The sequence below is a fragment of the Asterias rubens genome, chromosome 13 (assembly GCF_902459465.1).
Source record: "Asterias rubens chromosome 13, eAstRub1.3, whole genome shotgun sequence".
NCBI classification, from domain to species: domain Eukaryota; kingdom Metazoa; phylum Echinodermata; class Asteroidea; order Forcipulatida; family Asteriidae; genus Asterias; species Asterias rubens.
The window spans coordinates 13,343,310-13,365,197 of record NC_047074.1 but is presented as its reverse complement, the minus strand read 5'-3'; the positions used below and the strand labels follow the sequence as shown (position 1 = coordinate 13,365,197).

Sequence of the window (21,888 nt, the reverse complement as noted above, 5' to 3'; positions counted from 1 at the left end):
GCAACTTGAACGCGGGGTTGAGAAATACTGTACTTTTCTATTAGAGGACGAGGATCCTACACTGGTCGTAGAGGGCGGTATTTTACTTTACCGATGAAGAATACCAAAGATACTGACTGACTGCATGTTTTTGATGATTCTGCTTGGTAGACGATATAATGGCGCGCTCATCTACTGTCGTGTAGCTGCTGAAAACAGCAAGATTTCTTCAAGAAAACAGGGTAAGAAAATGGGCTTGTAGTTACAGAGTAGCTTTTAAACGGTTAACGTTAAGGAAAGAGTCTTAAGTTGCTATTTGTTTGATAAAAAAACAAAATTTACACTCGACTACTCTGCTGAGTCCGTATGTGACTGTACTATAATTATACAGTGTATGTAATGTACTTGTACTTCTACTAGAAACTATAATAAGGCTCCCCTGTGAGCTCACAGGGGAGCCTTATAGTTTCTAGAAGTATGTGTAGTGCATGTAGATTGTAGATTGGAGTAGTGACCATTTCACCAGCGTTACGTTTTCATTTTCAACCAAGAAAAAACCGCCAACCATTATCTCATTCTCATGCCAACTCTTCCTTTGTTTTTCCTAATCAATATTGAAAAACTCTCGAAATGGTTTGTTTGATTAATGATATGTTAAAAATAGGTCCAAAATACGATAGGCACCCTCCCAAGCCAAGCTTTATCTTTGGTTTTATTAGTTTTTGCCTCTGCTTGCTTACTCCCCCCCCATCTCCGCTCACCCCCCCCCCCCCACCCTCAATAAAAAGTAAGATTACTCCACTTCTTCTCCTAAATCTAAGTTCTTCTTCCCTTTGCTTTGATGTTGAGTGCATGCACATTTACAAATTATCAATTAGGGTCTACAGTACAATCCTACATGTCTTGTCAATGGTGATAGTCATTGTCAATATGATAGTTTTCAAAACCTCACTCGGGAGTTGGGACTTACGGCTTAAGTACATCCCATCTGAAGGATGAAGAAATATGAATTTCGAAGTGTTTGGCTTTCAAAGGACACATGGGTCACGACCAGTTCTTGAGCTTGAGTTTGAAGCTCTAACTAAGGCCATGAGAGTGAAACTTTTAGATTTGCGTCCGAGCATTGTTGAAATGACGTGAGGCTTTTTTTCATTTTTCATTATTCATTATTTTGCACACGAAGATGCGCAAATTTCAAATTGTGCAAACTGGAGCTCGATACACAAATTTGCCTATTCTGCATAGCGCAAATTTATAATTGCACAGAACATTTTTGCGCAAATTTGTTGATTGCGCTCGGCAGATGAACGACAGCAGATGCATGTTTTACTGCAAATAAAACAATCGCGATCGCAATCGAGATCGCGGCGGAATATCTGCCTTGTATAGCACTACTAGCTACTAAAATGCGTAAATATAACCTTTTACCCTTGTTCGATGGTTTGAACTTGAAAATTTGTGATGCAGTCTTTTTTGTGAATATAATGAAATTTTGTGAAAATAATGAAATTTTTGGGCGGTAGCTTTCAGAGCATGCGGGCGGTGGACGCAAATCTATTATTTTCATTCTCATGACCTAACTGCTCCGCCTTGACTAAGGTTGAAAACTTAAAGGAACACTTTGCCTGGGATCGGACGAGTTGGTCGATACAAAGCGTTTGAAACCGTTTTTTATGAAATGCATATGGTTAGATAGATAATTCAAAAGTAGAATAAACTGATCCACTCAAATTTGCCTCGAAATTGCATGGTTTTCCTTTTACTTTGCGAACTAACACGGTCAGCCATTTATGGGAGTCACAAATTTGACTCACATAAATGGCCGACCGTGTTAGTCGCCGAGGTAAAAGGAAAACCACAAAACTGCGAGACATATTTTTGTAGATCATTGTATTCTATTTTTACAACATCTATCTAACCATACATTTTATATCAAACGCTTTTTACAGACCAACTCTTCCAATCCAAGGCAACGTGTTCCTTTAACAGTATTGTCTTGAGGAAATAGTTTGTAATTTCTTTGTTTTTTATAAAAGATCATCCCATCATCATTCAAAATGTGGCCGAAGCTACTGGACATGAGTAAAGACGAGTGCAAGAGATTATTAAGACGAACTGAACTTGAGGCATACGCTGGGATTGTCAGCGCGTTCCGTGCCCAGGGTGATTTGACCAAAGACAAGAAAAATATTCTCAACGAACTATCAACGACACTCAGGTAATAAATTGGGAAGTAAATATTAAGGGTAATGGTCCATTCTTTTTTAATATGCTACCTCCCAAGTTTTGGTCGACTCGGGATTAAACCTTTTGCTTTTTGTGTTTGTACTGACGCAACAAAATATAACCATCTGCCGTGACTGACGTTCATACTTTATCTCCTGTAGTATTTCTACAGAACGTCATCGTGCTGAGGTCCGAAGAGCCGTCAACGATGAAAAACTATCCACAGTTGCGGAGAGGTATGACAAACTGGATGTAAACCCAGGCCATTAAATTCTTACACTTTTGGTGTACGGTCTTCTGGGCCAAATTTCTTTGCTCTGCTTACCTTATTAAACAAAGAAGCAACGCTTACCTTCGTGCTTATTTTACCAGTGAGCAGGGAAGTTTTTGTTGTACCCATGCGTGCTCTACGTTATTAGGCATTCTTCGCTTACATTTGGCGCTTGCCCAGTAAGGGGAGAATGGTGATCATCAGCACAGAATTTGGCTGTAAGCAAAGCCAAGAAATTGGACCATGTTGTAGTGCATTTTTTTGGGTTTATCAGACCAATATGTTAATCGCCTAAACCTAAGAATTTTGTTTTGATTGAAACATGACTGCTTGATCCGACCCAGATTGAGCGGACCAAATAACTCTGCAGAGTGGGCCATTGAAGGACGTCGTCTGATACCCCTGATGCCGAGGCTTGTACCACAGACTGTGTTCTCATTAACGGCTAACCAGGCAGCCAATGCAGCATTCAGCCATAATCTCACACTTCCTTTGCCCTCGGAAACGGCTAGAAAAGAAAGTAAGACAATTTTTCCTAACTTTTGTTTAATTGTGAAAAACTACTACTGTGATGATTTGTTTTTCGTCGTTAGAGCTTTGCCTTAAAGGGTCTATGTAACTTTTGTAGGACAAAAAACACAATGTCCACAGATTAACACTAAACTTACACAGTTTGAAGATAATGATAGTAGAAAGCTTCCCTGAAAATACTACGTGCTGAGGTGCTGTAGTTTTTTGGGAAATGAGTAAAACAATAGGGGATTAATAGCATAGGACTCTGTGTAATTCCAGGAGTGCAGTGCTGTTAAAATAACTATTTGTGGTATTTTTGGTTAAAGTACCGATTGGAAATGAGAATAGCAGTGTTGGAATGAAACCTCAGCATCAGCCTCCGAGCCCTTCGCCCAATGTTGTAGTTTTACCCTGCGGCATCTCCATTCCAGTAAAAGGTACGCAGGATTTTAAACCCTTACCACCTCCTCCATTATTTCAGCCTTCCTAAAGTAAGGGCCATAAAATAGTCATAAATTTTAGCTCTGAGAAACAATTCATGCATAAATCATTTCTCAGGCCATACCTAAAACTGCACATTCAGCTACAGCTATGGCCAGAACTCTGATCGAGCTGTAGCTAAAGTCGTCGTTTCGGACACGGCCTCTGGCTCAAATGTTTTTGGGTGAAAATTATCCAAACCATGAGGCAAGTTACGAAGTGGCTTTTCGAGCCCGTCACAGTTTTTCCTGGACACCAGGCTAGTGTAAGTATCCCAAGAGGCAAGTTGAGAAGTGTGTTTTTGCGAGCCCAAAGAAGTATTTCATAGACACAGGGCTAGGGTGAGCCCTTCCTCTACATTGCAATGCTCATCATAAGGGTAAAAAGCTGCATCCACAAGAAACAACCCGGTGTGCCATTTTTGTCCTTGTACTGCATCTCTTTGGAATCCTTGTCTGGTGCATGTTTCCCTCCATCCTACAATCTAGACTGTTTAAAGAGGAACATCAATTCCTACCTTCAACTCCCCTGAGTTCTTTTCACATTTAATATTTTTTCTTTTCTTGTAGCTCCATACTAAGAGTGGCATTTAGCCTTGTTTGGGGCAAACTTGCTTTTATTTTTTTGGCTTCTGAATTCGTGTAGGTGGCCCAGATATCGAAATCGATACTCCTCCAGTGAAGAGATCTCGCTATGACTCGTCTAGCGGACCACCATCAAAGGAGCCACTGCCTTCGCCCCACAGCCAACAAACCTCGGCCCCAGTGAGTCTACTCGCCCCACCGAGTCCCAAATCATCGAGTGGACACATCATCACGACCAGTCGATCACTGAGCTTACCGGCCACCAAGCAACAACACCTTGGATTCAATCCAAGCAAACAACACGTCGGTATGAATTTAGCGAATAACAAGTCGCTCATTGGGTTGAGTATGGCGCCTGCTGGCAAACCTTCGCTGTCATCATCGATGAGTAGTGTCGCTAAGACGGGAATGAGTAGTGCACAGTCACCGGTTAAATATACATACACCAAGGCCACTAGTGGGCAATCAGCGAGTAGTAATGCAGCTCAGAAAGTAAGTAGTAAGGCTGAAATGTGATTCCTCCATTTTTAACGGTAAATAAGTTTTGAGAATCTAAAAATAGAAAGCATAAAAGTAAAATCAAATAAAGACTATACTTTTTCTATGAAATCATTTCTTATTGGTGCAAAACTTTTGAAAATAAAAATGGCTTGTACCAAAATGCTTGCAGAAGTCGCAAACGTCTGCAAAATTTGATCTACTTCCGCACAAAGCGGACGGTCAATGAAAAGGTACTGGAACGAGTTGACAATTTTAAATTTCCCCATGTTAACATAAAAACTACAAGTCTAAAGAAAAAAGCCATACACGTATTTCTGTTTCATATTAATTTTAACGGAGTACAACGGAGCAATGTCTGGACGTATGTTTGATGAACTGTCTCTAAATGGTTAAACTAAAGTATTGAAGAATCAAAAGTGGACACTTAAAACTTAACATGGGTAGGACCAACTTTGTTCAGGATGGTTGAACATCAATACGTGCTCGGTCTATAACGAAAAGGTAATTCGATTTCAGGTAATCTTGGTGTCCAGCAGCTCGACATCCTTCACCCCGTCCATCCTTCAACGGTCACACAGTGTACCCTCATCCAAGTCGCCCATCATCAAATCAGGCACCAAGCAGTCTGTCATACTGACCAGTATGTCCGGTCAGTCCCTGTCTCGACAGCCCGACATGAAACCCGGAGGCGCACAACAACCGATCGTAACGCAACGAGGGCGACAACAGTCCGCCGCCAGCAGGTCAAACGTCAGACAGCACGCCCAGTTATCCCAACAGCAGATGGAGAGGAAAACGTGCCAGATTTCCAGCAGTCGTCAATTTCCTAGTAGCCCCGAGGTCATGCCAGGGACAATCCCAGTCATCAGTACGGGGAGGAAAGCATCAGGGAACATTGGAGCGGTACCGTCCATCAAAAGCACTGTCATCACGGCAAGGACTACCAGTAAGTACCAGTACTGCACCTCTTTGGAACTCCCTGCCTGGTGGATGTTCCCCTCCCCCATCCTACATTCAAGACTGTTTGAAGAGGAATATCAATTCCTACCTCCAGCTCTGCTGAGTTATTTTCACGTTTAATCATTTTCTTCTTGCAGCTCCTTACCTAGAGTGGCTTTTAGCCTTGTTTGGGGCAAACTTGCATATACAAAATATAACCCTCCTACTGTGTGACCGATGAATGATGTGATTTTGAATGATAGATAAACTTTGCTTTTGGTGAGTGCATCTACACAGTACACAGTCAACCCTACCACTGTCTGACTATTCAAATTATCCAGTGTAGTTTGATTGACGGATACATTCAGCAGTTTGGAATCTGCGTGGTGAATGCGACACAGTACATACCTAGTTCAGTGCACTTGCCACCACACACTACCTGTATGGATTGTTTCAGACGATTGCTCAACTCGTTGGAAAAACTTTCAAACCTTTTTTTGTTTCTAATATCTGGGCTTGTACTAACATTTCTGGTCAAGTTAATGTTTTGTGCTACAAGCCCTGCCGTCTAAGCTTGGGCGATATCGATTTATTTTATTCACGATATATCGCCGACAATATATCGTGATATTCGATATAATCGCGATTAATGAAATTTGACATCATCAGTCTTCAAACTCCAAGTGAAAGTTGTAGAAGAGACAGTCATAGCTTAAGAGAGGTGTTCTAATGACCTATTCTTCTGGTTTTACTCCAAACTTATGGGGAGCAAGATGTCTCAGCTAGCAAATACATCGCGATATTTAATCGATATTGCGATATATCGCGATTATCGCGTTTATCGTGATATATCGCGATATATCGATATTTCGATTAAAACCAAATCCATCCGATATCGAAATCGTTTCCAAATTAATATCGCGATATTCGATAATATCGTGATATCGCCCAGGCTTACTGCCACCGATTTCACAAAACTCTTCCTAACTTAAGACTAATCTTAGGACTTAGGTCGAGTCCCAACCCTGCACTGTAGCATGCGGACCTTAAGATTAATCCTAAGTTAAGACGAGTTACTCGTCCTAACTCGAGATAAGACGAGTCCTAACTCTTTGTGAAATCGACCCCTGCCTTCTTGTCAGTTTTCAACTCAAAATGACCTACTGATAGAAACGTTGATTTATCAACCACCAGTTCTTTTTAGAACTAACACTAATCAAAAGAGATTTACAAATGGTGCTACCGCAAACCTCACCTAATTGTACTCTAATTACTTTGTATTTCAAATTCTTTACACCCAGCATCATTGATAAGCTCACAGATGGCATCCTACGTATCTACAAACATGGCCGGGAAGCCTCGGGTGAGAGCTGTCGGCAAACAGAAACTGATGAAGCAGATGGCACAGCACCCCGATGTGACGACCCAAATGGGGCCCGGTATGAACGCAAGCAATAGGAAGCAACAAATCAAATCAGAGACAGGTAAACTTTTTTTCAAACACATTTGTATTTAAAGGCAGTGGCACTTTTCGGGTCATGAAATATGCATAAAATAATAACGCCAATGTTTGGCCAATTAGAGACCAGCATAGACTTCAGCATAGACTGAATATGTATTTACTGTTCTGGTCATGAATATGTATATAAGCATAGTTTACATCTTTTCTTGTTACAAGGTGTGAAAAGTTTCAGTCAGTCTGTCAGTGTCACTGCTACTAGTAAACACCAGAGGTCAATGGGTCAACCTACTGTTACCATAGAAACGACCTCCAAGACGTCGATGCCATCCCCTGCTATGATGACCTCCATGCCTGTGACTACAATAGCAGGTGAGACCAAACAAAATGGACATCCCACCACCTGGGCCCAAATTCATGGCTCTACTTATTGAAGAATTATGCGCTTTTGATCACCAGTTTTCCGCTTTTTCTGGGCAAGCACTGATTTTCAGATATACTTTTCTTGAGTCAAGAATATCTTAAAGCCAATTGAGGAGAGACTAATGGTTTTGGATTAGGCTCCTGTTGACCAGTTTTGGACAGCTCTGCGAACAGAAATGCAGAGTTGCTTAACAGTGGATTTTGTGCTTACTGTGAGATTGCCATTCTGCTGCTTACCGTAAGTACACGAAAAGGCATCCTAACCTTCCGCTGCTTACTTTATGAAAATGAATGACGCAACAATGCAAATCCATGGTGGATACGCACAAGCTGGTCGCCTCTAAAAAATGCTTAAGCTTAAGCAACATTTTTTGCCATAGTAATTAAAAAAAATAATCTTACCAATAAGCAGTGCTGTGAATTTTGATTTTCTTGTATTGTTAACATTTTAACAATGTAGGTAATAAAGTAGTGATTGGAACAAGTTCAGCCGGAGTTATCTCTCATCACATGTCATCGATGTCTCCCGTATCTAGGCCTAAGCCTGGAGGTATCATCAGCATTGCTGGAACCAACAAACCAAAGACTGTCCAGAGCTTCAAAGCTGCCACAACTACAAGTAAGTAGGATTAGAAACCTTTGCATGGTCGGAGTATAGTTAGGTTAGGCTTGTGATAGCCTAGACCTAAGCCTGGAGGTATCATCAGCATTGCTGGAACCAACAAACCAAAGACTGTCCAGAGCTTCAAAGCTGCCACAACTACAAGTAAGTAGGATTAGAAACCTTTGCATGGTGTGAGTATAGTTAGGTTAGGCTTGTGATAGCCCAGGCCTAAGCCTGGAGGCATCGTCAGCATTGCTGGAACCAACAAACCAAAGACTGTCCAGAGCTTCAAAGCTGCCACAATTACAAGTAAGTAGGATTAGAAACCTTTGCATGGTGTGAGTATAGTTAGGTTAGGCTTGTGATAGCCCAGGCCTAAGCCTGGAGGCATCGTCAGCATTGCTGGAACCAACAAACCAAAGACTGTCCAGAGCTTCAAAGCTGCCACAATTACAAGTAAGTAGGATTAGAAACCTTTGCATGGTGTGAGTATAGTTAGGTTAGGCTTGTGATAGCCCAGGCCTAAGCCTGGAGGCATCGTCAGCATTGCTGGAACCAACAAACCAAAGACTGTCCAGAGCTTCAAAGCTGCCACAATTACAAGTAAGTAGGATTAGAAACCTTTGCATGGTGTGAGTATAGTTAGGTTAGGCTTGTGATAGCCCAGGCCTAAGCCTGGAGGCATCGTCAGCATTGCTGGAACCAACAAACCAAAGACTGTCCAGAGCTTCAAAGCTGCCACAATTACAAGTAAGTAGGATTAGAAACCTTTGCATGGTGTGAGTATAGTTAGGTTAGGCTTGTGATAGCCCAGGCCTAAGCCTGGAGGTATCATCAGCATTGCTGGAACCAACAAACCAAAGACTGTCCAGAGCTTCAAAGCTGCCACAATTACAAGTAAGTAGGATTTGAAACTTTGCATGGTGTGAGTATAGTTAGGTTAGGCTTGTTATAGCCCAGGCCTAAGCCTGGAGGCATCGTCAGCATTGCTGGAACCAACAAACCAAAGACTGTCCAGAGCTTCAAAGCTGCCACAATTACAAGTAAGTAGGATTAGAAACCTTTGCATGGTCGGAGTATAGTTATGTGAGGTTTTCAGTAGTGCCATGTGTACATCTGTTTTGAGTAGTGTTGGTTCTGAGAAGTTTTCTATTCTTATTGTATGCAAGTGTACTTTGATACTGTTTTTAAATTGAAATATATTATACCAGACTCAACCAAAATTGTAACATAATTTTTTTGTTAATATAGAATCATTACGCAGAAAGGTATTAGTATTAAATTGAAAAACCTGAGACAGTCGGTCTTGGTCCAGTCATAATTTTATTGGCCCGTAGCTAAAATCACTGGCCTCAGAAATGCAGTGTAAAATTCGAGCCCTGTGAGAACGAGTACAACACTGAAAAAATCCATTTATGGTCTAATTCGTTAAAATAAAAAGTCTGGAAAAATATAATAATGTTAGTTTTTGTTTGTTTTGTTCAGATGTTGGCCAATCGTTGACGAGTGGTACACAGAAGATGACTGGTAAGACAAGCGTTGTGATGATGCACAAAGCACACCCTCAACCATCTCCAGCTCAACTCACAGAGTCAGCTAAAAACTCACCAGTAAGTACTGACAACTATTCAGGGTCATCGCTGTTTAAGGGGAACATTTACCTTTGATTTGTGGAACTGTCAGATTTTTTAGTCCTGTACAAATGTAGATATACAATAAAACTAACCTGTGAAAATTTCATCGCAAAAGGCCTTTTTGGAATATAACTGAAAATCAGGAGCAGTCATGTTGTTGATTGAAGAATAATCTTCAATTGGAAAACACAATCTGAGAACTGTATCTGACAGTCATCATCAAGTCGAGCGCCATGTGGAAGCTCGAGCCTGCCCAGTGGTTTCTCTCCAGATGTTCCGGTCCAGCATGCAGGAGCGTAGTTCTTCAGGGCTGGCCAAGCCGGTGTCACGTTTCAGGGAGAGACATCTCGGCCAAGCCGGTGTCACGTTTCAGGGAGAGACATCTCGGCCAAGCCGGTGTCACGTTTCAGGGAGAGACATCTCGGCCAAGCCGGTGTCACGTTTTAGGGAGAGACATCTCGGCCAAGCTGGTGTCACGTTTCAGGGAGAGACATCTCGGCCAAGCCGGTGTCACGTTTCAGGGAGAGACATCTCGGCCAAGCCGGTGTCACGTTTCAGGGAGAGACATCTCGGCCAAGCCGGTGTCACGTTTCAGGGAGAGACATCTCGGCCAAGCCGGTGTCACGTTTCAGGGAGAGACATCTCGGCCAAGCCGGTGTCACGTTTCAGGGAGAGACATCTCGGCCAAGCCGGTGTCACGTTTCAGGGAGAGACATCTCGGCCAAGCCGGTGTCACGTTTCAGGGAGAGACATCTCGGCCAAGCCGGTGTCACGTTTCAGGGAGAGACATCTCGGCCAAGCCGGTGTCACGTTTCAGGGAGAGACATCTCGGCCAAGCCGGTGTCACGTTTCAGGGAGAGACATCTCGGCCAAGCCGGTGTCACGTTTCAGGGAGAGACATCTCGGCCAAGCCGGTGTCACGTTTCAGGGAGAGACATCTCGGCCAAGCCGGTGTCACGTTTCAGGGAGAGACATCTCGGCCAAGCCGGTGTCACGTTTCAGGGAGAGACATCTCGGCCAAGCCGGTGTCACGTTTCAGGGAGAGACATCTCGGCCAAGCCGGTGTCACGTTTCAGGGAGAGACATCTCGGCCAAGCCGGTGTCACGTTTAGGGAGAGACATCTCGGCCAAGCTGGTGTCACGTTTCAGGGAGAGACATCTCGGCCAAGCCGGTGTCACGTTTCAGGGAGAGACATCTCGGCCAAGCCGGTGTCACGTTTCAGGGAGAGACATCTCGGCCAAGCCGGTGTCACGTTTCAGGGAGAGACATCTCGGCCAAGCCGGTGTCACGTTTCAGGGAGAGACATCTCGGCCAAGCCGGTGTCACGTTTCAGGGAGAGACATCTCGGCCAAGCCGGTGTCACGTTTCAGGGAGAGACATCTCGGCCAAGCCGGTGTCACGTTTCAGGGAGAGACATCTCGGCCAAGCCGGTGTCACGTTTCAGGGAGAGACATCTCGGCCAAGCCGGTGTCACGTTTCAGGGAGAGACATCTCGGCCAAGCCGGTGTCACGTTTCAGGGAGAGACATCTCGGCCAAGCCGGTGTCACGTTTCAGGGAGAGACATCTCGGCCAAGCCGGTGTCACGTTTCAGGGAGAGACATCTCGGCCAAGCCGGTGTCACGTTTCAGGGAGAGACATCTCGGCCAAGCCGGTGTCACGTTTCAGGGAGAGACATCTCGGCCAAGCCGGTGTCACGTTTCAGGGAGAGACATCTCGGCCAAGCCGGTGTCACGTTTCAGGGAGAGACATCTCGGCCAAGCCGGTGTCACGTTTCAGGGAGAGACATCTCGGCCAAGCCGGTGTCACGTTTCAGGGAGAGACATCTCGGCCAAGCCGGTGTCACGTTTCAGGGAGAGACATCTCGGCCAAGCCGGTGTCACGTTTCAGGGAGAGACATCTCGGCCAAGCCGGTGTCACGTTTCAGGGAGAGACATCTCGGCCAAGCCGGTGTCACGTTTCAGGGAGAGACATCTCGGCCAAGCCGGTGTCACGTTTCAGGGAGAGACATCTCGGCCAAGCCGGTGTCACGTTTCAGGGAGAGACATCTCGGCCAAGCCGGTGTCACGTTTCAGGGAAAGACATCTCGGCCAAGCCGGTGTCACGTTTCAGGGAGAGACATCTCGGCCAAGCCGGTGTCACGTTTCAGGGAGAGACATCTCGGCCAAGCCGGTGTCACGTTTCAGGGAGAGACATCTCGGCCAAGCCGGTGTCACGTTTCAGGGAAAGACATCTCGGCCAAGCCGGTGTCACGTTTCAGGGAGAGACATCTCGGCCAAGCCGGTGACACGTTTCAGGGAAAGACATCTCGGCCAAGCCGGTGTCACGTTTCAGGGAGAGACATCTCGGCCAAGCCGGTGTCACGTTTCAGGGAGAGACATCTCGGCCAAGCCGGTGTCACGTTTCAGGGAGAGACATCTCGGCCAAGCCGGTGTCACGTTTCAGGGAGAGACATCTCGGCCAAGCCGGTGTCACGTTTCAGGGAGAGACATCTCGGCCAAGCCGGTGTCACGTTTCAGGGAGAGACATCTCGGCCAAGCCGGTGTCACGTTTCAGGGAGTCTAGGAAGGAGAGACATCTTCTCACACGAGAGGCTTTGCCTTGTGTAGGCTCCCAGAGGATGGTTGGGCAAGCGGCAAGCTCCGTGGGGCGGACACAGTGCCCAGCAAGCTTGAGCGGCGTTCACGGATCTGACAGTAGTGTTTGCCTTGTGTAGGCTCCCAGAGGATGGTTGGGCAAGCGGCAAGCTCCGTGGGGCGGACACAGTGCCCAGCAAGCTTGAGCGGCGTTCACGGATCTGACAGTAGTGTTTGCCTTGTGTAGGCTCCCAGAGGATGGTTGGGCAAGCGGCAAGCTCCGTGGGGCGGACACAGTGCCCAGCAAGCTTGAGCGGCGTTCACGGATCTGACAGTAGTGTTTGCCTTGTGTAGGCTCCCAGAGGATGGTTGGGCAAGCGGCAAGCTCCGTGGGGCGGACACAGTGCCCAGCAAGCTTGAGCGGCGTTCACGGATCTGACAGTAGTGTTTGCCTTGTGTAGGCTCCCAGAGGATGGTTGGGCAAGCGGCAAGCTCCGTGGGGCGGACACAGTGCCCAGCAAGCTTGAGCGGCGTTCACGGATCTGACAGTAGTGTTTGCCTTGTGTAGGCTCCCAGAGGATGGTTGGGCAAGCGGCAAGCTCCGTGGGGCGGACACAGTGCCCAGCAAGCTTGAGCGGCGTTCACGGATCTGACAGTAGTGTTTGCCTTGTGTAGGCTCCCAGAGGATGGTTGGGCAAGCGGCAAGCTCCGTGGGGCGAACACAGTGCCCAGCAAGCTTGAGCGGCGTTCACGGATCTGACAGTAGTGTTTGCCTTGTGTAGGCTCCCAGAGGATGGTTGGGCAAGCGGCAAGCTCCGTGGGGCGGACACAGTGCCCAGCAAGCTTGAGCGGCGTTCACGGATCTGACAGTAGTGTTTGCCTTGTGTAGGCTCCCAGAGGATGGTTGGGCAAGCGGCAAGCTCCGTGGGGCGGACACAGTGCCCAGCAAGCTTGAGCGGCGTTCACGGATCTGACAGTAGTGCTTCTCAGATTCAAACTTTGGGGAATAAAAAGTGCTCATTCTTTCCATAGCACTTTACTTTAAAGGATTTGGGTACTTTTTCAAAATGTCCATAGATTTACATTAAACTTACAGGGTTTGAAGATAATGATATTGGAAAGCTTCCCTTCAAATCTTACTTACTGAGGTGCTGTAGTTTTTTGAGAAATGAGTAAAACAATGTCATGAAAATATGTTTGTAAATGATTAAAATAATTTTTCGTCTCATGAGACGAAAATAATTTTCATTACATTGTTTTACTCATTTCCCCAAAAGCTACAGCACCTCAGCTTGTAATATTTTCAGGGAACCTTTCCACTATCATTATCTTCAAACTGTGTAAGTTTAGTGTAAATCTGTGGACATTGTGTTTTATTTCCTACAAAAGTTTCATAGACCCTTTAAAGTGAAATGGTTCTATCGAAAGCTGCAGTACTATTAAGTTTTTTTTGCCATAAATTTTAAGAGTGATTATCAAACGTATACCATTCCTTTGAGTTTGGTTTATAATCGTTAAACATTTTTTTCAACATAAATTTTTTTTTGGCAGGTGCACAATATCATGACCAGCTCACTCTTGCAGCGACCCAGGATCGCCATGGTAACTGGCGTAACTTCAACAACAACTGCCTCTAATTTGTCGGCCTCGAGTATTCGCTTTCCAACATTACAGAGTACCGATGGTAATATTACCATGACAACGACGGTGAAATCACCAAAGCGAATGAGAAGCCCGATAACAATAAGGACGAGCGGCAATCAGCCCAATCAGGTAGGAATCCTTGTTGAAAAAAAAATGGAAAAGTTAGTGTTTTTAAAGGGTTTGGGTACTTTTTGTACAACACAAAAACACAAACGTCCACAGACTTACATTAAACTTACACGATTAATAGATAATGATGGTAGAAAGCTTTCCTTTAAAATAATGCTTGCTGAGCTGCTGTAGTTTGTTACGAAATGAGTAAAAAAAAGTCATTATTTTTTGTTGTGACTCCCGGAACTTTATTTGAGTCTCCCCTCTGTTATTTTCACTTTTTTTTTCTCAAACACTAGTCGACTAATGAAGCTGAATTTGGGTTCATCGAATGCAAAGGTCATTTGATGTCCATCGATAACGGTCATTCTCTTTCTCGTTTGTTTGGTATAGAGACGGCAAGTGGCATCAATATCTCCAAACGCCTTGCAGAGCAGTAAACCTCCAGGCTCGTTGGATGAGGTACCTAGCAAAGAAGGTAAAACAAATTGGCGTTTGAAGTTTTATATTTATTGATTTACTTTCCTGATCATCTGGCAATCCATCAACTCCCAGGCTCCATCTTGTCTTTCTAGGCTCATATCATTCTATCACCGGGACAGTAGACTACGATCATTTCATGAACCCACTCACCTTGAATGCTACTCCCTGCTCCAAATCTATTGGCCAAGGCTCTTTTGGTTATATTGTTCCCCGCCTTTGAACCGATCTTCCCCACATTATCTGCTCTTCTACCTCCGCTGCTACATTCAAGAAATTGCTCAAAACAGAACTGTGTAGCAATTCTAACTCAAATGTTCACAGCGCCTTGATCTAGTATTTTTATAAGTAGTAGTGCTTGTGACTTTTTACTTGATTTTAATAGTTTGTAAACTTAATATTCAGACTTGAGCGGAGGTTAACCTGTTAACCTGCCAGAGGATAAAGGTTCTGGCAATTGCCATTTTCAATAAACTGTCTTGTCTATTGTTGTGTTTTTAGAGTTTGCTGGAAGCGTCAAGCGAGGGCTCCATCCCAATAGTGAATGGATCGATTACGATGGAGCGCCACCTGACTCTGCCTCCTCAGCCATTAAAGCGTTACTAGAGTTTAGATCACACCCAGGTAAGACAAAGACCAGGCTATTGTTTGGCTGCAGCTATTGGCTACGGCTAGGTGTCTGTTTGGATATGCGCACAGCCAGAATCATGGGTACACATTTGTTTGCGTGTCCATTCAAATGAACAACAGTTAGAAAACCACTGATGTAGCAGTTGTCTCAATTTGAGAGGGGTAACTGTCGGATATTTTTCTCAGATTGTGTATACCAATAATGGATTATTCTTCTTGCGTGGACGTAACCGCTCTGGATTTTCGATGATACCTCAAAAACATGACCACCTTTTGATAAAAAAAGTTTGCAGGTCCGTGAAAGAGCACAAGACTTCAAGACCAAACTGTGATTCCAGAGCTCCTTGGTGATGGCACTTCAAGAAGCAGGCAGTTGTATTGTATTTATCTATTTTTAAATAGAACTAAAGCGATCAAACGGTTCCAAAAACCAAAGGTATATTTTCCCTTAAAGACTATATTCCTATTTGTTGACTTGTTTTTCTAACCAACAGATGTAAGCCGTCAGACGATTGATCTTACCCAAATGGCATCCTCCGCCTCATCCCCATCCATCACCAGAATCTCCTACTCCCCGTCTCCCTCTCCGTCTCAATCCTCAAATCCCGCTCCTTCAAGAATCTCACAGACTTCACCTGTTATGCCCAGAGTGTCTCAATATGAACTCTCCACTGCCGGAGGAGGAATGCAGATGGAAGGGGCGTCGCAGTTACTGTCCAACATGCAGAGAAAACTCAAGAGAGCTTTAACTTCAGTTAAATCAGGTATCGAATGGAAACAGATTTGATTAATGCTTAATTATAAATTCATTCATTCAAACTTATATTTATTTCCATACTTCATGAAAATAGAACTTAAAGTTTTTTTTTTTTAAAGGAATAACCAATAAGCGAAGCTATTTAATGAGGCAGAGAAAAATATTTAAATAGGGTATGGAGGCATCATCTTGAAGCGGAGGCTTATGTAGGGATGCCTGGGGACAGACAATAAACGGGGACAAGAACGAACGGACAGACAATTAGAACAAAGACAGACATGATGAAGCCAACAATGATGAGAATAATAATAATAAACGGCATTTATAAAGCACATTGTGAATCCCACATTACTCAATGCGCTTAATCTAGAAACAAAAGCTAAAAACGTGAGGGGAAAAAAAACCTTTTAGCTAAGGCATTTGAAACCTGCCCATGTTCCTTCTGAAGTAAAGAAATGTTAAAGGAAAGTTTACGTTGAGTAATCACTCTTAAAGTTAATTGGCAAACAAAAGTTAAAAAGCAGCTTTAGTATACATCTGCATTTATATATGATTTAAACAATTGAACAGTTCCAAAACCAAAGGTGCACTTTGCCTTCAATATGGAAAGGTTGGAAGATATCTGACTTCCGGGATAATGCTGACAGCACGGAGCCTGTTGTTTGGAAGAATTATATTATTTTACTATCTGATCACATTTATAAAATATTGTTTTCAATTTATTTTTTTTAGGAAAGTCTGCCCCATCTACGTCCTTTCTCCAAACAGCCACTATGGAAGTTGAGAAGGCTCTTCAGGAACAAAATAAAGCTCTTTTAGCGAAGCGAATCGAGTCCCGCAGCCCACAACCTGGCGACAGAACCGTCAGTCCAGCAGGTCTCTCTGATGTCACCATCCATAAAAAGGTCCAACAAGAACGATCGGGGGACGGAGGGAAGGACATGACAGTGGAGGAACAAGGTGTTGTGACTGAAAGGGTCAATCTGTCGTCGGAGGATGTATCGTCGTTTGTTGATCAGTTCGAACAGTTCCTTGAGAGTGAGGGTCTAGAAGATGGAGCGGTCGGCGGCCGTAGTGGTAGGGGGAAGACTCCAAGTGACAGTCAGAAGCCATCTGAAGCCACTGGCCCTCAGCAGGCTGCAGATTCCGCTCAGGTTACAGCTGGAAAAGTTTTGGAATTGTCAAGTGAGAAGCGAGAAGGTATTCGTTTGTCGGAGAAAGCAGTTGCTGAGGTTGCCATACCCCAACTTGGAGGACCGTCTTGGAGAAGTCAGACAGTGAGTACAATTGACTCGGGTGGTCGAGGTGCCGGGCGCACTAGGTGGATTGGGTTTTCAGTTCATTCTTGACTGCAGGGATTTTCCCTGGATTAATGCTCTAAGGTTTTCCTCCCAAGTCTACACTTAAACTTCCTTCATTATAGCTCTCCATTTTCGTTCAGCTGATGTTACTAGGCATTCTTTGCTTACACAGCTAGCGCGGAATTTGGCTCTAGCACAGTATAATAAGGGGAGAATGGTGTTCGTAAGTGCAGAATTTGGCAGTAAGTAGACATACAAAATGTTGCCCGATGGATTGTTTTTCTTTTTCTTAACAGCTTTGTGAAAATTTATTTGAGGCGTATATGATGACGTCATAACTCTGTTGGATAAACATTTTGCTTGAAAGCTTTGCTTAATTTCTTTGAAGCGTTTTTTTTTATGGCGCCACATCTCTTTTTTATGATTGACAGACCTTTGAACCGATCTCATCCTCTGGTCAGAAGGCGGCTGCTAGCGTGGTGATGGAATCCGGGTCCGTCGATATCTCCCAGATGAAGCTTGAAGACTTTACTAGTCAGAGACTCCAAGATGAAGAGGACGATGAGGAGAAACAACTATTAACAAGTCCAGATACCAGCCCCGTCAAAATACAAGGTGGGGATCAGAAATAAGACATTTGTAACTGGTATTTTGCTAAATTCTGCCAAGCAGAAAATTGTTCAGCTATACTTTCTGCGTAAAGGTACTGCAGCCGATTTCACAACACGCTAGGATTAATCCTATCTCAAGTTAGGATGAGTCACCCGTCCTAACTTAGGATGGGTTCAATGCGTCCTATGCCTTTGGATACGAAACTTCACTCGTCATAACTCCTAAGATTAATCCTAAGTTAGGAAGAGTTTGGTGAAATCGACGGTTTGACACATTTGGTAATAACTCAAGTATATTTTTGTATGGTAACGAGCAACAGAGAGCTGTTGATATTATTCAACATTGTGAGAAACAACTCCCTCTTAAGTAATGCAGTTTTTGAGAAAGAGGTAATTTCTCACTAAATATTTGATTTGAAACTGTTCTCAAGCATCTCAAAGCACAGTACAATACAATACAATACAATGGTTTTTTTTATAAAGCGCCATTTCATTTAGACAATAGCGCTTTAAACGAACAATAGCAATGCAGATAATACAACAAATGAACAATAAAGCAATAAACAGACACTAAGGAAAAAGATGTTTTTTAAGTGCTTTCTTGAAAATAGGCAGTGAAATTGAGGTGCGTATTGTGATGGGAAGATGGTTCCACAGTCCTGGAGCGGCTAAGGAAAATGATTTAGATGCAGCGGATTGAAGAGAATTCTGTGTAACAAGGGTGTTTTCTGTTTCATTATTTTCCCGAACTTCGATGACCAATTAAGCCCAATTTTTCACAGATTATTTTATGCATTATAAAGAAGCCACTATTATTATTATTATTATTTTAGATGGTGGTTACACGGTCACTACTGGTTCAGGATCAGAGGAGCGGGGTACCAGTGACTCTCTTAACGTCAGGATTAGTAGTCGTAAGCGGAAGGCACCAGCTCCGATAGACGATGAGCCCGGACCCACCAGCATGTCCAGTTGGGCAAGAGCTGCTTTCAAGTAAGGCGTTGGACTAAAAATTATTTCGAAGATGTTTGAAAAATGTTTGGTTGATGATTGTCCTCTGAAATGATTGATTGTTATTGATTATTATTGTCCATTGACATGATAATTGATTATTGACCATCAAAATGCAAAATTGCTTAATGACAAAAGAAATGTGTGATTGACTATTGACACCTAAAATGTGTGATTGATTGATGTCCACGGACACTTTTCTTTGATTATTTCTTCAATGAAGTATTTGATTTATTAGTGTCCATTGAAATGTTTGATTATTGACACATTTTATTGATCCTTGTCCACTGTTTGATTGTTTTTTTTTCATTGAAATGCTTGATCAATTTTTTCCCTCTAGAATGTTTGACTATTACTCATTAAAATGTTTGATTGTAGTACTATCCACTGAAATTGTCGATTGTTTGCTGAAATGTGTGATTGATTTGTTTGATTGATTATTAACGGAGGAATTATTTGATTGAACTTCGTCCGCACAAATAATTTGAAAGATTGTTGTTAACTGAAATATTTGTATGATTATTTTTTAGGTTGCAACTTGATTTACTACTTAATACTTCAAATTGTTTAATTTTCCAATTTTAACTGATTATTGGTTTACTGTTAGATGATGATACCATAGAATTCTTAAATATGTTTATTTAGTCTTGGTTAATTATTAATTTTTTATTGGTTGATTATTAGTTCTTGATTGATCATCGGTGATTGATTACCTTTGATTGATTATTAATTATTGAAAAACACTTCATGATTTATTGTTAGTTCTTGATTGATTATCAGTTCTTGATTATCTACCAATTCTTGATTGATTATCAGTTCTTGATCATCTTCCAATTCTTGATTGATTAATAGTTCTTGGTCATCTACCAATTCTTGATTGATTATCAGTTCTTGATCAACTACCAATTCTTAATTGATTTTTAGTTCTTGATTGATTTGTTAGTTTGCTTCAGCGTGTGATGCGATTCCGAGGTGCCAATCGATCCAAGGGGGACTTGAATGCTGCCTCATGGTTTACAAGACCAGGTAAAGAATTCACTCCGTTGCAAGTTTTGGATATCAAAATGATTTTCATTACTGATTTTTTGCGATTTTATTGAACATTTTGTCAAATAAATTTAACAGAAAATGAAACGGAAACGAGCCTTGAAGCTAAGATGTAACTGAGCCTTAACATGATGAAGATGCAACTAAATCAGGATGTCATGATGACGTGTGTCAAACTGTGTCAGGTGTCAAACTAGAAATAATTAAAATGACACCAAAAAACCCATAACCTGAGATCAAATTTATGTTTGCAGATTAGCCAAATTTCTATAGAACAATTTTACCCATAATTACTCTCATAAGAGATATAATGTTTATTATTCTTACTAGAAAATGTATTCCTGCGGACTCTAGAAAGTCTGTTATATCTACGAAAAGTACGAAAATAACTACATCTGAAAGACTTCTTCGCACACAAAATTACTGAGTTATCTTTACACTGCATGAAATACTAACTCAATGTTTGAACAGGTGTTAAAACCTGTACCGTATGGCTAGTTATTCTTCTTCTTCTGATGTCTTATAGTTGCAGCTGCTGAAGCGCCTGGTTATAATCGAGTTATAAAGACTCCCATGGATTTTGGTACAGTCAAGAGGAAACTGGAGGTAATTAAAAAGTCTTAAACTGAATTTTCTTCACGTTTTTTTTCTTTTTTTCTCTCTTACTTTATAACAGAGCACCTTTTTGTGGATAAGTGCACTTAGTAAAACTTTAACAATATTAGACCTCCCTTCAATATTGAGCAGACACCTTGCTTATCCCTTGTCCGACTCAAAGGACCTTTTCTGAACGTGGGAGTTGGCTTTTGCCTTGGCTTGGGTTCTGTCATAATGTTTAGAGCAGTGTGTATTTTGCACGATGGTAATGAACTTCTTGAATGGAAATATACGGTAATTATTTGTTACAAACTATGAATATTGTAGGAAATATTTAGAATATAAATTTTTTTATTTTTATATTAATTTTAGAAACGGTTATTCTCTGTGGGTGTTTCTGACCATTGAGGCCACAATGGTAAAAATTATTGTTCTAATCTGTTCGGATAAATTGAAGTAGTGCCAGTTTGTTTATTGCCATGTTTCAGGTTTTTTCTTCTTTTCATCATTTGTTTTAAATCACAAAAACACACTTTGCTTTCAGAGTGGCCAGTATGATGATTTTTCGGGTTTCCATGTCGACATGATGTTGGTTCATAACAACTGCATCCAGTACAATCCTGTAGGACACGAGATTCGCAAAGACTGCGAGGAAGTCTTTCAGTTTTATGCGACAGAGTATGCCAAACTTACAGAACGAAGAGAAAGGGTAAGAAAGTTTACTATGAATTACTTTTTGGTTGATTAAACTTAATGGATAATCAGTTACTCTGCCTTGGTTTGTCAGCAGCCTACCGGTTTGTGCATTATCCATTTAAGTCCACTGTTTGAAAAAGGAATTACATGGACATAACAGGTGTGAGTTGTCAATTGAAAAGGATGTTTTATTCTAGCCTCTTTTTAATGAAGCTTTCCCGTGATAGACAGGGCATTTGGTTTACCTGTTAAATCTGACACCTGTTTTTTCTTCTCTCTTCTTCTTTTGTAGCCGTCACCGAAAAAGACCAAACCCGAGGATCTTCTTTGCGACAAGGGCAGAACTCCCGCAATAAGATATCTCCCATTGTCAAAATAAGTTTGGGATAGGATAAAAAGAGACATTTTTATGCAAGTCCTTCGTGAGTTTAAAATCGTGAAAAGATGAAGGATTGTGACGATTGGGGACGGTACATCCAGAGAAAAATATCTGAAACATTTTGGTGTGAAAAGGTATAGGAGTGGAGGATTGAGGTAACCCGTGGGCAGTGTGGCAAGGGTCGTAAATGTAGTGCGTAAATAATTGTAAAGCTGTTTATTTACGTCAGGGTTTTTGATGTAATTATTAAAGACACCTACATACCCTACGACTACGACAAACTTTTCAGTTAAAATGTGTCACGGCCGAGCGGTTAAGAGCACCTGATTCAAGCTCTAGTGTTTGATCAGCAGAGCGTACGTTCGAATCCCGGTCGTGACACTTGCTACGTAAAATTGGGGAGGTAGTGCTTTCTGCTCTACCGGCCAGGCTTCAG

The 21,888-nt window shown here is 42.6% G+C and overlaps 1 protein-coding gene across 2 annotated transcripts; it reads left to right on the top strand.

Annotated features, from left to right (window-relative positions):
• The first annotated feature begins 92 nt into the window (after positions 1 to 92).
• LOC117298464 (BRCA2-interacting transcriptional repressor EMSY-like) lies at positions 93 to 21,832 on the top strand. Of its 2 annotated transcripts, XM_033781740.1 has the most exons (23): positions 93 to 221; positions 2,016 to 2,197; positions 2,367 to 2,441; positions 2,821 to 2,996; positions 3,316 to 3,426; positions 4,115 to 4,545; positions 5,071 to 5,500; positions 6,795 to 6,977; positions 7,172 to 7,324; positions 7,836 to 7,925; positions 8,073 to 8,141; positions 9,465 to 9,589; positions 13,740 to 13,961; positions 14,337 to 14,421; positions 14,925 to 15,047; positions 15,548 to 15,817; positions 16,543 to 17,087; positions 17,543 to 17,726; positions 18,556 to 18,715; positions 19,677 to 19,759; positions 20,307 to 20,386; positions 20,922 to 21,086; positions 21,366 to 21,832. In XM_033781740.1, the coding sequence occupies exons 2-23, from the start codon at positions 2,037 to 2,039 to the stop codon at positions 21,450 to 21,452; spliced, it is 4,008 nt and encodes a 1,335-aa protein (XP_033637631.1). In that variant the 5' UTR covers positions 93 to 221; positions 2,016 to 2,036; the 3' UTR covers positions 21,453 to 21,832. The 2 variants fall into 2 exon arrangements, with proteins under 2 accessions (XP_033637631.1, XP_033637632.1); XM_033781741.1 differs by lacking the exon at positions 8,073 to 8,141 and having other exon boundaries at positions 7,836 to 7,994.
• Positions 21,833 to 21,888: the final 56 nt, after the last annotated feature.